We start from the raw sequence: 14,234 nt of genomic DNA, 5'->3' as shown, positions 1-14,234 counted from the left end.
TCACTGGAAAAAAATTATTTCAATTAATTTCTGAGGAAAAAAATCATAAAAAGTTGTTCATTTTTGCTCATTGCCATCTAGTGGGAAAAGGCTTGAATTGCAGACTTCTTTAAAAAAAATTCAAAAATCAAAGTTTGGATTGTTTTTCCCTGGAAAAACCATCAAAGCTAGAAAGGTGCCAAGGGGTGCAACAGATTTAGTTACAACAAATCTAGTATTTGTATTCTAAAGTTTATACAGGAAGCCAAACTGTTGGAAGTGGATGAAGGATCATAAAAAATCATCACAATTACTTATCACAAAAAATGTTGCTAGAGACCGAATTAGTCTAAACAAAAAGGTCTACCGATTGTACACAAGGAGGTCATGTGAGGAAGATGGAACTGAAAATTAACAGTCCAAAATTGTGCTGGAAATTAGGCCAAATTGGGTTGGAGGGGAGCACAGTAGGCAGGACCCAGGGCAGTGAGGTAGGAGGCAGCCAGGGCTCTATTTCCGCTCCCCTTTATATGCATCAAACAGCCATGGGCAAGGAGATCAGGGAAACACTCCCTGATCCCCACCATGGACCCCGGGTATTTCATGCTCTGGTACTAGTAAGCATGCAATGGGAAATTTAGACTTAGAATCATAGAAGACTAGGGTTGGAAGAGACCTCAGGAGGTCATCTAGTCCAACCCCCTGCTCAAAGCAGGGCCAACACCACCTAAATCATGCCAGCCAGGGCTTTGTCAAGCCAGGCCTTAAAAACCTCTAAGGATGGAGGTTCCACCACCTCCCTGGGTGACAACCTCTACCTACCACCATCCTACTGCAGTGCACCGTGGGAAACAGTGTCCCTCACATCCATCTCAGGTGCTGGTGGAACCACTCCCATGAAGCTTAAGCACTGATGCCTCATGAGAACTGTAGTCTCCCTACCACAGCCCCAGTGCCTTAGAAGAGTTTTAATCCCTCCCTTCCCCTCCCCCACCCCAGCCGCTGTTGCTAAGATACATATCTGGTTGGTAAGGGCAATGGTCATAGCCCTGATGATTATGGACAGGTGTTGTGCTTGAGCTGGGGCTTGGTTTCTATTAAAAGATTCCTGACTCGTTCTGTATTTGGGAAAAAAAATGATATGGTTTAATCACATGGTGATAACCCGCTTCCCATTCCACTGGTATCACTGGAGGATGACAGACAGAAGCTACTGAAGAGACAAGGTGGATGAGGTCATATCTTTGATTGGACCAACTTCTAGTGGTGAGGATTTGTCTATGCTACACCATGTACCACCTCATTGTAGACACGGCCTATGCTGACAAGAAGGGTTCTTCTCCCGGAAAGGGGCACCCTATGCACAGTGCTGGCATGCTCACGTTGTGCCTGTTAAAAGAATAGGGCTTTGCCAGAAGCGGGTCACAGCCAGTTACTTCCCTCCAGCTCCAGAATGGGGGATTAGGGAGACTTTTACCTCAAGAAGGATGGTTTTAAGCTCTTTATTCCACACCTTAAATACATTTATACTTAAGGGGAAAAAAACAGAACAGACTCCTGAGGCAGAGCCCAGAGATAAGTGAAAACGACAATATTTACAGCCCAGCAACAAGAGAGAATACACTGTTTTATTCCACAAAGCCATAGTGTTGTGGATAGGAACCCAAAAGAGTCTGTTTCCGTCCCCAGTGAGCCACACAGCTCAGCCTTTGCTCCTTTTGGAGAAAGGTTAAACTTCATTTTCACTTCAGTAGCAAACTAGGTCTTTAGTTAACATGATCTGAAGGTTGTGAACCCAGCTCGGTCACGTGCTTCTCAGAAATAGACATCTATCACCCACTCCACAGCCAAGCCCCTGCCAGCAACCAGAGCTGGGACATGGAATTCTGGACACAGGGCCAAGCAAATTCAGGTTGTTTCCTGCTAATGAAACTTCACTTCTTACCTTCAATAAAACTCCATTGTTCAGGAGAAAGACACTCCTTAGGCTGTATCCCTACCAGGGACTGCAGCCCATGGTGAGGAGAGCCCTTACAGGGTCCCCACCACAGAACCAGAGCAGGACTGGTGTAGAGAACCAGCATGAAACAGCTGCCTGAATCTCCGCTCTGAGAAACCAAGACTCACCGCCAGCCTTTTCAGTCCAAACTACCCCCCTTTCGAGCCAGAAGCTCCAAGGGAACAAGGAACAAGTTCAAAGGGCAAATTCCCAGATCCTTCCAAACTGACTTCTGAGCATCTATACCGGCACTGTGGAGGGGTGGGGGCAACTGGCCATGGGAAGCTGAATGCTGGGCTGGGGATGGGCTCACACTGGGCTGGAGAGTTTCCTGTGTTCCCTGCTCACATTCCCCTGACCTGCTGGGCCTTTTCTCGTTGTCACTGGGCTGTGCCAGTTCTGTCTGCAATGTGCAGCTCGCAGACAGGTTAGCAGTGGGAGGCCTCTCACAGTCGACACTGGCAGAAGGCAGGTCTGCGGCCAGCTCTCCTGCACTGGCTCCTGGATCTGACCCTTTCCTGCTCCCATCTGGCTTCTGCGCAGTCAGTTCCCTGTAGGATCTGTGCATGTGCCTCTTCAATCCATCATAGTCCAGGTTGCTCAGCTCTTCAGGGAGGGACATCAACAGGTCTAGGACGACGGCAGACTCTGGAAGGAAGACCAGACCTTGTCAGGCTGGACTAATTTAAATAACCTGTTTTCAATCTCGGTTTGCATTGTACTTTTAAGTTATTTTCCTAAAGAGAGGTGGATTCTCATTGATTGGAAACCATTCAAACATGCAGCTTTGCAACTAATTATACACTTTTCACTCAACTTGGTGCTTCTTTTTGCTAACAAAAAATACTGTGTGTCTATATATACTTAAGAATTCTAGCATTTTTTATGATGTTAGGAAAATGCATTTGCTATTTACTAAATGATTAATTTTTTACCCATGATTTCTGATAAACTACATTTTGGATGGAAACTGAAAGTCAGTTAAATGCATAAAAACAGCAAATTACAATTGTTTTTTTAAAAAACCTTAAATGTGCTACACAAGAAAAATACACAAGAAAAAAGTAAGTTTATCATAACATTTTGTATTTAAAACTGTGGTCTTAGGACTAATACCTCTCACTCTCATTTTCATTCATAAAGTGCAAGAGGAAAACAAGCTTTCCTACTTTTTCAGCTCTATCAGTTTCTCAATTTTGAATGAGCTAGTCATTGAACTGAACTAGCTGAATCCACTGAAAAGAAGAAAATATTCTCTTTGCACCTGCAGGAGAGAGTACTGCTTTCAAAAGTTTGTTTAAGAACAAAAGAATGGCCATATTGGGTGAAATGGTTCATCGAGCCCAGTATCCTGTCTTCTGACAGTGGCTGGTGCCAGATGCTTCAGAGGGAATAAACAGAACAGGGCAGTTGTTGAGTGATCCATCTCGTCGTCTACTCCCAGCTTCTAGTAGTCAGACGTTCAGGGACACCCAGAGCACAGGATTGCATCCCTGACAATCTTGGCTAATAGCCATTTATGGATATCCTCCATGAACTTATCTAGTTCCTTTTTTAAAAACAGTCAAGAGTTTTGGCCTTTACAACATCTCCGGCAACAAGTTCCACAGGTTAACTGTGCGTTGTGTGACGAAATACCTCCTTATGTTTCTTTTAATCCTGCTGCCTACTAATTTCATTAGGTGACCCTGGGTTCTTGTCTTATGTGAAGGGGTCAGTAAGACTTACCTTTTGCTTTCTCCACATGGTTCATGATTTTATAGACCTCTATCATACCCCCCTTCATCTTCTCTTTTCTAAACTGATCTCTCCTCATATGGAAAAGAAGAGATTAAATTTCAACCAACTCTAGTTTCAGGTGCTTGGTCAGTGACTTTTACCAAGTCAGTGGTTTGACTTTATTTGAAATTTGGAAGCAAACGTACTGTTTGAATATTTTTTGCTATTTAAATTATTGTAATAGATTATAGTAAGGTTTGATCTCAGCAATTTTAAAGAGGTTTATTTTATAGGAAGAAAAGTGTGCTAAACTTAAATATGAAAAAATCCTATTTTAAAATTGTTTCAAAAAATTGTTGATTTTTGGCCAGCCTGAACCTTGTCATTCATGCCTGCGGAACACAGGCTGCATTCTGGCTCCGGATCCATGAACAGATGCATGCCCCAGGCTCCGCACTCACTCACGCACTCTGCACTAATTCCCCATCTCAATCACACTCAGGTCCCTCAGTCCCTGTGTCAAGTCAGTAGAGATGGGGTGGTCAACCTAAGCCTGAGAAGGAGCCAGAATTTACCAATGTACATTGCCAAAGAGCCACAGTAATAGGTCAGCAGCCCCCCCATTAGCTCCCCCCACCCCTCATTCCCGGCACCTCCCGCCCACCAGCAGCCACGCAGATCAGCGCCTCCCCCTCCCTATCAGCTGTTTCGTGGTGTGCAGGAGGCTCTGGGGGGGAGGAGCGAGGGCACGGCAGGCTCGGGGAGGGGGTGGGAAGGGGTGCAGTGGGGGCAGGGCTTACGGCAGAGCCAGGGGCTGAGCAGTGAGCCCCCCCCGGCACACTGGAAAGTTGGCGCCTGTAGCTCCAGCCCCGGAGTCGGTGCCTCTACAAGGAGCCGCGTAGTAACTTCTGAAGAGCCGCAGGTGGCTCCCGAGCCCCAGGTTGGCCACCCCAGCAGTACAGGAAGTGGCAGTGAATGGCTGACAGCCCTCCCTGGCCCCATTAAAATCCCCCCCATGGCCTGGATCATGGGACATTTTGATTAAGCAGCACATGGCTACAATGCTCCAATCAGTCTTGCCACAGAAACGCTCACTAAGGAAAGGGAGGTGTTTTCAGCTGGCAGATCTGAAGGAGCCAATGTTTTGCAAGTGAGAGTCCAGGAATCATGTACTGCTGCCTTGCTCACCTCAGTCTGAGCACAATGTCTCGGTTTATAAGGTGACTAGCACTTATCAAGCAATATACAAGTATGAGAATGGAGAAGACAGAAGTGGGCCAGGACCCCACCCCCCACCATCTCAGCACTAGAGGGAACGCGGAGCACGTGCACCCACTCAGCCTCAGGGGCCAACCCTCCAGCACCGTCTGCAGAAGGATGGCCAGGAATGCCATGAAGAGGAAAGTGGAGGCAGTGCTAGAACATAGCAAACGCTCCCTCCTCCGAAACAGGCAAAGGAGCAGATCAATTTCTAGACTCTGGAGGAAGCTACTGATTGGCAATGAGCAAGTGGTGGTTCCAAGGTCCCAGGGAACACATTCCGTGCCTGTGAGCCTCTAGCTGGCCTTGGATTAATTTCCACACTTGGAGTAGTCCCACACGTCACCAGGGCTTGCTGGTGTCATACCATGAGCTAAGCTATGGGGGAGTGACGGCTATCACAGCCAGCTGGTTCCCTCCCTGAAGATCACAAACATGTAGCTTTTTGGATCCCAACTCACCGTATGGCGAGAGCTCGGGCACTTTGATGTCCCTGGAGAGCATCGATAAATATTTATAGATCTTCTCAAAGTCCACGCTGAATTTCTCTGGTTCCTCGCGAACACCTGGGTCTGTGCTAGTGCTGGAGGACGGAGCTGCTGCTGGGGGGCCTGGGGCAGCATCTCCATTCCTTGCTGCATCATCAGGGGCTGGCGATGCAGCATGCTGGCTCGAGGAGCCTGGAAGGACCTTCTTCTCTGCAGCTCTGGTCAGCTTCTGGGGAACGGAGTGGAGCAAACTGAGCGGCTCGGTGACTGCGATGGTCAGAACCTGAAATTCAGAGATTCTAAGGACAGACTCATCTAGTCTGACCTCCTGCATGACAAAGGCTGCAGATCTCACCTGAATTAATTCATGTTTGAACTAGAGCAGATCTTTTCAATAAACTTCCACTCTTGATTTAAAAATTACCTTTTCCAATGGTTAATTCCCATCCCTGTTACAACGTTGTGCCTTATTTCTACTCTGAATTTGTCTAGCTACAAGTGGGAGCTCAGGAAGCAGAAGGAATGGGGACCCCCTTTCCAGAAATGCCAGACACTCCCAGGGCAGCCCCCCTCCCAGTGTCAGGCACTTCCCGACCCCACAGCAGACCTTCCTCAAGGTCAGACTAGGCCAAGAGAGCCGTCCACCATGCAGCACAGCAAAGCAGAACTAAATGCAATGCAATAAGCTACAGGGGCTTTGGACAGCCTGATGCTCTCTGGAGGAATCTCTGATAACCAACCACATCTCCTCTCACTCCTGGATACGAGGTGCACGGCAAGGGAACGGATTTGCTCACTGCCAAGACAGGTGGCAGAGATACCACTGCCCATGCCCTACTTCGATCTCTTCACTTTTACGTAGCTAAGCTGCACAGAAAGCAGCAGTTGGGAGAGCAACGCTCAACGTCAGAACAGCTGGGTTCTACTCTGAGCTCTGCCACGGACCTGCTGCATGATGTCAGGCAAGTGGTTTCACAGTATGCGCCCCAGTTTCCCCCATACCAACAGGAAGGGTGAACTGCTGCTTGGCCACTGCAGCAATGCAGCCATGTGAACACAGAGGAAGGTGGTAGAACTCTTGTAGTACACAAGGATGGAATAGCCTGCCTGTAGCAGGGATATTTCCTACCAGCGACCAGAAGGGACTGGCAGGCTTGAGCCCTGGCATTGGCCAGGTTTTATTCTTCATTCTCTGTAGAAGTCTCTGACCCTGCTGGGTTCTTGGCCCCAGTGGGATCTTGCAGCAGTCACTGAACACTGATGCCTGTTACCTGAGAGAAAGCTGTTGTCACGGTTTCTTCCAGCTTATCCGTCAGCTTCTCAGCAAGATCTGTCCAGACCTGAGAGGCAGATTTCAGTGAGTGCACTGGAATCAGGCATCCATCCACCTACGCACAGCTACAGTGCGAGAAGCATGAGGCCAGCCAGCAGAGGGCAAGGAGAGCACAGAGTGAGACAGGGACAGCTCCAGAAAGGACAGACTCACTGCACATGCCTTGTGCCTCAAGCCCATTCTGGTACAGTACAACCAAACTCACCCTTGCCCTGGTACCGTACAGACAAACCAGCCCTGACCACCCCCACACAACACCAGCCCTGATTTCCAGATTCTCCGTACCTCAATAGGAGCTAGGATCTCAGCTTCTTTGCATCTCTGCTCCTCCCGGCAGCGGCGATACTCCATCTGTATGGCCTCCCTTGCTACACGGCCCTTCAGCTGGTGGATGAAGGCCAGAATCTGCAACCACAGGGAGGTTCAGGCATAGCAGTATACAGAGATGCCTGTCCCCCGATAAACAGCTCATGGGTGGGCTGAGAAGGGTGTGGCTGAATGCCTTCTATCCCAACTGGACTACATAGCTGCAGCTGAACTGGGTGTCAGTTCCACCTCTCCCAAAACCCTCTCTGGTTCCAGACAGCAATGAGTTAGTGGGGTGAACTTGCAAAAGGATTGTACAATAAGAAGGACCAAAAAACTTTTAGGCCTGAAAAACCATGGGAGGAGACGGCTGCGCCTAGGTCAGGGGTGGGCAAACTACAGCCCTGGGGAGCAGGGTCGAGAGCTGCAGCACGCGCCTCGGCCCCGCTCTAGCCAGGGGCCGCACCATGCGGCTGCTGGAAGCCATGGCATGGCCCCCCTCCGGCTCCTACGCACTCCAATGGGCCCCCTCTGGTGCTCCAATGGGAGCTGCAGGGGTGGTGCCTGCGGACGGGGCAGCATGCAGAGCTGCCTGGCTATGCCTCTATGTAGGAGCTGGAAAATAAATATGCCACTGTTTTTGGGAGCCGCTTGAGGTAAGCGCCATTCGGAGGCTGCACCCCTCAGCCTCTCCCTGTGCCCCAATTCCATGCCCCAGCCCTGATCCTCCTCCTGCTCTCCAAATCCCTTGATTCCAGCCCAGAACACTTTCCTGCACCCCAAATCTCTCATTTCCAGCCCCACGCCAGAGCCCACACCCCCAACTGGAACCTGCACCCCTTCCCGCACCCCTGCCCCAGCTCTTATCCCCCTCCCACCTTCTGAACCCCTCAGTCCCAGCCCAGAACACCCTCCCACATCCCAATTTTGTGAGCATTCATGGCCCGCCATCCAATTTCTATTTCCTGATGTGGCCCTGGGGCCAAAATGTTTGCCTACCCCGGTCTAGGTACTATGGTGATGGGAACTGTTAAGATAACTGGAGAGAAAATGCTGTGGAAAAAGTTGGCTGGGAGAAGCTGAGAGGGGAGCTGTGACTGTCAGAGACAGATAAGGGGCAAGACATCACCCACAGGAGCCTGCAAAACCCCTGAGCTACAGGAGATGCATAGGCCAACATCCTCTCTAGTGCTGCCAAAATCAGGGGACAACATAAATGGAAACAAGAGGAGCCGCCACCAGGCAGCACTAGGTTTCCCCACCCCAACCCCAAACTGAACAGTGGAGAGGGACCTGCAGGGCAGTACGATGGTGGCCCCCGTTCCCAAACCAAGCAGGAGATTGGGCACTCTCTCTCTTTTGTTAGCAGAGAGAGTGCTCTGCTGTCCCCTAATTACCTTTATTCTGACCCTGGCCTGGCCCCAGTCACCAGCTTGGCTGGGACCAGACCCCCGAGCCCGCGCTCACCTCGGCCTCACTCCTACGGGGCAGATGCTCCCGCAACTGCTCGGCCTGCAGCTCCCCTTGAGGGGCCTGGGTCTTCAGGGCCTTGATGAGATGCCGCTTCTCCCGCGCCGTCCAGGGGGCCCGAGCGGGTGCGTGGCGTGCAGGGGGGCCCGTTTCGTAGCGTGTGGGGGCCGAGCGGGTCCGAAGAGGGGGCTTCATGGCTCAGGCTCTGCAGGGGAAGACAAAGGAGTCAGAGGCCAAAGCCCCCGGGTCCTCCCAACATCTCACCCCCTCTACCCACAGCCCCCCTCGCTCTCCCCACCCACGGACCCTGCGGGGGAATCCGGGCTCTGCGGCCGGGGGAGCGGAAAGAGCGAGCGCCGCGCTCCGGCCCTGTCGCACAGATATGACGTCACAGCAAGACCTCCGGAGTCGGCGCCGCGACGGACAGCCTGGAGGGGCGGGGGAAAGAGAAGTGAAGAAATGCCTTGTGGGAAGCGTGGTGTTTCCCCCGGCCTCCATCTCCCATCGGCCATTGCGGGGCTCGGGACTTTCCGTTTCCAGGACCAGAGCCCTGTGAGGCCGGAAGCGGAAGTTGCCGTGGGGAGCACGGCCCTGAGCGCCAAGGAGAGGTGTGGGCGCTACGGAATGACGTGCGCCCCGCTCCGGGCCCGGGGCATCACGGGAGTTGTAGTCCCCGCCGTGCCGCGGATTTCGGGCGGGGATTCTGGGTATTGGGGTTTTAGCTGCGCCCGCGCCGCGCTGCCGCCCTCCTCCAGGGCCGGGCCCCCTCGGGCCGTGGCGCTGCTCCGTGCGCCGGCCGGGTTTGCTGCAGGAGCAGGCCCGGCAGAGCGAAGGGCCGGAGCCCTGTGGCTGCGCTGAGCAGACGGCCTGCGGCACCGGCGGGTTTTCCTGGGCAGGTTAGTGCGGGCTCGATACCTCAGCCCGCGCCCTGACAAAGAGCCCGGGAAGGGGCGCCTGGGAATTGGGGTCCCGCGTCCGGACAGTCAGAACACGTGGCCCGGCTCTTCATTCACACGTGGGCGCGCGTCCTCGTACCCAGGTCACAGGCGGGGGACGGGAAAGGGTTTTTCCGATAGCCGTTTGCTAATAGGGGGGTGTGTGTGATAAGAGGCTTTGGGGGATGTACCGCGATTTCACTGCCTCACCTTGGTTGCGTTGCTGTTTCAGTAGCCTGACCCCTATGTCCAGGCGCACACAGGCCACAGAAGGACATACAGTCGCGTGTTCTGTCCTAACTATATAACCAGTTGCCCCCAATCCTCCTGACTCAAGATGATAATGTGTGAAGTAACGCTTGAAATTAAAATGAAGACATTGGGTTTTATTGGTGATTATTCCTTCCCTGGGGTAATAAAAACTTTTAGGGAAGCTCCAAATTATTATTAAATTGCTTATAAACTGCTTTTCGAACTGAACTTGTTCTCAAGCAGTAACCAAAGCGCTTTAATATTTATACATTTCAAACAATTATTTAACTGGCAGCCAATGTGGGGCTTAAGATATGTCTCAATTGAAAAGCTTGGCTAAAAATTGTGTAACTGTAAAGTTTTTTTCTCTAAAACAAGATTAAAACTTTTTAATCTGTGAAGATAATTGAAGCTGGTCATGTCAGTGCTATATTTACAGTTCATTTACCCTGCAGAACAAGGTTGTTTTCATATTATGACTATCGAACTTTTCAGGCCCAACAATTAAACAGGGCATGCGTCTACTTTGCAGGAAGGTTGGTTCCCAGGAGAGTGACCTGCCTGTAATCAGAGATGCTCAGTCTTCTTTTGGCTCCTCTTACACGTTGGTGGTTTGGAGTCATTGGTCACTATTTTCTCCTTCTCGGTACTTGATCTTGGTTTCCTTTTGACAACATGAGCCTCTTAGCCAGGGCAGCCCGCTCTTGGGATAAAAAGAAGGGAGAGGGGTGATAGTTTCCTGTGACTTCTATTCCAGTGGCTTTGCCCACAGGGGATAGGGAGGAGTGAGGGGTGCCCCTGATCACCATTGCTGCATCCCCTCGGCTCGGTCCCCCAGCCGTCATTCCTGTAGCCGCCGCCACCACCACTGCTAAACACCGGTGACAGGCAGAGGTGGGAACTGTGCTGCTGCTAACGCTACCAAACCCACCTCCACTGTCCCCTTCGCTGGCAGAAAGGGCCAGAAAAAGGGCAAGGCCCAACCAAAAGCCCCATTGTGTGGTGACTACAATGGCCCCACCATTGGCTACAACTCCCCCCTTCCCCGCCATCCTTTCCACCATCTCTGAGGGCACTGACCTTCCAGCCCCAAGGACATGCACCCAGGTGGCCGCAGCTCCTTCTGCTCCCCACTGCTGCCTCCTCCTCTTTTCCTTCCTCTGTCTACGGCCGCTGGGGTCTCTTCCTCTCCCTGAGCAGGAGGCACGGCCTCTGCTGCCTTCATCTTTGTCTGCATGGTGGAGGTCCAATCGTGCCAATCTCAGCTGGACGACATTTACATCTCTCATCTGAACATGTGGGGTGTGCCCACTCCTCCAGCATCAGGTTGGCCCCATTCACAGACCACCACGTGATGTCTGTGACAGTCTCACTGATACCTGAGTGGCCAGGGCTGGCCTACAGGCCTTTCAAGAACAGCCTGCTGGATGTTGGCTTCATAGTGTCCTTCTGGGGGAGTTTTGGCTGGGTGGGCACAGGCGAAGGCACATCTTTCCCTCAGTGCAGAGGTGGGGGGTAGGGGCCTGGCTCTTCTGCCGTGACTACACCCGTGGGGACAATTGGTGGAAAGATGCAGTGATCGAGAAGTTGGAGTGTGAGAGATCTTTGAGCCAGAGAGATGCCTGGCTGCTCACCTGGGAATCTCTCCCTCTTGGAGTGTCTGGAGAAATGGGACAAGCTTTGGGTCCTTGATGACCGCAAGGCTTAGGGAGCCTTCATCTTGCTCTTTCTGGAGAAACTTCACAGCTCCCACTTCATCTATTTCCTGGAGAAGAAGAAAAGGGGTGCCAAAAACATCACCTGCCTCCTGGCAGAGGATGGCACCCCTCTTACAGATCCAGAAAAGATGCAGGAAAGAACAAGGGCTTTCTACCTATTCTCCCCAGATCCACCTGATGCCAATGCTTGCAGGCTTCTGAGGGATGATCTCCCTATGGTCAGAACAGGCAACCAGGACTGGCTGAAACTTCCTCTCACTCTGGCCAAGTTCCAGGAAGCTGTCTATCAGATGCCCACCAACAAATCCCCAGATATCAATGGGCTGACTGTGGACTGCTACCAAATGTTCTGTGAAGTCATCAACCTGGACCTTGTCATCATCTGGGCTGAGTTCTTGGGGAGCAAGATGCTCCCTCCTGATGTGCAGGCAGACCAACCTGAAGAACTGGCGCCCAGTATTGTAGCTCGGCACAGACTATAAAGTTGTATCAAAGGCCATCTTGCAACAGCTGATGTCCAGGCTGGTAGACACAATCCACCCCAACCAGACCTACACTGTTTTGGGCCAGACCATCTTCAATAGCCTCTATCTGGTCTGGGACCTTCTCCACCTGATGTGTAGGGATGGTCAGTCATTCGTCCTCCTGTCTTTCAACCAGGAGAAGGGGTTTGAGTCGGTGGATCCATGAGAAGGATTGTTACCAGGGAAAATGGCAGAATTAGAATGATGGAAGTTGCAAAGTCCTTGCACCTTAGCTAAGGTACACATGGAAACTGGTGATTTGCAGGCTGACCTCACTGTTGCAGCAGTGGCACGCAATTTTGCACCGTTTCTACTGGGGAATGATTTTTTTGATGTGGCAGAATCTGTCCCAGGGTTTGTTAGCAGCAAGAAAGAATCTTGTGCTAAAAGCCCCAGAGGGGAGGGTAAAGTTACAAGTGCTGCTGGGGAAATAGGAGAGTCTCTTTAATTCCTTGGTAGCAGCAGGTGTGGTCCAAACCAGTTCCTGTAGTCCAAGGGCTCAAAGAAAATCCCCGTGGGAGGGTCTGGATAGAGCCAGCTCCTATCCTGTGATCATCTCCCTGTGGGAGGGGAATGTTCCACCTTCTAACAGGCAGGACTTCCCAGCTGCTGACTGCCAAGAAGTTGCAGGTCAGCAGGGGACAGGTCCTGCCCTAGGGTGCACAGAGACATGTATCCAGGAGATGGAAGTTGGGGTCCTGGTGACTGCTGCGGTGGGAACAGACCACAAGGACTCTAATTGAAAGCAAGCTCAACCTGAGTTAAAAGGTGGGGATTTTGCTGGCCAGCGAAGTGTCTGTCATAGCTGGTAGCTGTGAGCCCACATCTGGATCATGGCCACCTTTTGGGGGACACAGGAGTGTCTGTCTCAGAGGGGAGCCCAGAGAGGGAAGTCCTGACGGAAGGTGAGGGGGGACAGGAGGGTCTGCTCACCTTTTGTAGGGAGGCTTTTCCCCAGGAGGAGGGTAAAAAATCTACATCTGAAATGCCAGACCCTTCACCTGTGGATAAGGTTTTAAGGGAAGACGGGGGGTCAGATCTCCTGGAGGGGAGAGTCCATCCAGTTGACCTGTTGGGAACAGAGAGTGGCGTGACCGACGGGATCTTACCAGTCCAAAGCACTCCATTAAAGAATGTTATTCCTGCTACCCTTGTAAAAGATAACATGGCTGGGGGAAAAAAAACTTTGCATTTGGGAAGCTTTACAAGGGGATGGGGTCCAGCCCAAAGAAATTCTAGGGGGAGGGGCCCAGGGCAGGCATGGCTGCAATGCACCCTTTCCTTGCCAAAGCCTCAAAACTTGCCTGAATTGAGAGCCTTCTCCAAAGAGGCAGAAAAATCTGTATCAAAGCATCTACCATGGTACACAAAGGGATTGGAAAATGGAATAGACACTGAACAAGCCAAACTGTGTGAACAAAGCCCTGAAAGACTGTCTGTCATAAATTGGCCGTCAATCTTGTGTCTTTTCCTATTTCATCTATGGGTCAAGACAAGGGAGTTAATACTAGTGGTAAACCCTTTAAAGACGTGTGACGTACCCGGTTTGTGGAAAAAAACTTTTGTACATGGTAGGGATGGTGTCAGGACAGTCCCACAAGCATGTTGCTTTTCAGCTTATACCTGTACACAAGCTGGAAACTTGGCACAGCAACAGAAGCATAGGAGGCCTACACTGTTGTGTGGAAGGGGAAACTGAGGCACGTCGCCTCATGGCATTGGTGACTGAATGCCAAGACACCTACATGTTAACAGATAGTGCTGTCTGCATTCTGTTAGCAATACTGCACTCCACATGTTTTCAGGCACCCAGAGACCAGGAACCCAGAACTTTGCTAGGTCACCTATGAATGACATCACAGGGTTTAAAGGTACTGGGAGGGGGTGTGACCAGAGACAAACAGGGATTTTACATGTACTGCCTCCACCATGGACAGTGTCCACGTCTCTGGCAGTAAATTCAGGAGGAGGCTGTGACGTTATTGACATGAACTGTGATCATGTAGATCATTGTTGCAACCAAGGTCCTATAGTGGCACCAAATCTTGTACAAGGAGGTCAACCAAGGTGTCTATAGAAACGTTGTAATTTGCTAGTTATGATTATGCTCTCTGTATGTGTGTATCATTTTTGTATTTTAAGTTATGAATATTAGCTATTTACTTGTATCTCAATGTGTTTGATTCTAAGTAGCCTCAGTGAAGCATTTGGTCAGCTTCTTGAGAAAGTAAGTGCGCAGTCAAGTAAGTAA

General features: G+C 50.9%; 1 protein-coding gene across 3 annotated transcripts; it reads right to left on the bottom strand.

Annotated features, from left to right (window-relative positions):
* Window positions 1-1,467: 1,467 nt before the first annotated feature.
* SNAPC2 (small nuclear RNA activating complex polypeptide 2) lies at window positions 1,468-8,984 on the bottom strand. Of its 3 annotated transcripts, none has more exons than XM_077832301.1 (6): window positions 8,861-8,984; window positions 8,552-8,759; window positions 7,064-7,183; window positions 6,717-6,785; window positions 5,419-5,728; window positions 1,468-2,626 (listed from the first exon to the last, which is right to left on the bottom strand). In XM_077832301.1, the coding sequence occupies exons 2-6, from the start codon at window positions 8,747-8,749 to the stop codon at window positions 2,118-2,120; spliced, it is 1,206 nt and encodes a 401-aa protein (XP_077688427.1). In that variant the 5' UTR covers window positions 8,750-8,759; window positions 8,861-8,984; the 3' UTR covers window positions 1,468-2,117. The 3 variants fall into 3 exon arrangements, with proteins under 3 accessions (XP_077688427.1, XP_077688428.1, XP_077688429.1); XM_077832302.1 differs by having other exon boundaries at window positions 5,419-5,674; XM_077832303.1 differs by lacking the exon at window positions 6,717-6,785.
* Window positions 8,985-14,234: the final 5,250 nt, after the last annotated feature.

The sequence above is a fragment of the Eretmochelys imbricata genome, chromosome 13 (genome assembly GCF_965152235.1).
Source record: "Eretmochelys imbricata isolate rEreImb1 chromosome 13, rEreImb1.hap1, whole genome shotgun sequence".
NCBI lineage: Eukaryota > Metazoa > Chordata > Testudines > Cheloniidae > Eretmochelys > Eretmochelys imbricata.
Note: the sequence above shows the minus strand (reverse complement) of the source record. Positions and strands in the feature narration are given on the sequence as shown.

What these genes read in the sequence shown, in the direction of transcription:
- SNAPC2 (XM_077832301.1), bottom strand. Translation starts at nt 8,749, where the DNA reads ATGAAGCCCCCTCTTCGGACCCGCTCGGCCCCCACACGCTACGAAACG. An exon ending in AGATCCTAGCTCCTATTGAG is followed by an intron (nt 6,786 to 7,063) that starts GTACGGAGAATC and finishes TCTGCCTCTCAG; the next exon opens with GTCTGGACAGATCTTGCTGA. An exon ending in GCCCGAGCTCTCGCCATACG is followed by an intron (nt 2,627 to 5,418) that starts GTGAGTTGGGAT and finishes TCTTCCTTCCAG; the next exon opens with AGTCTGCCGTCGTCCTAGAC.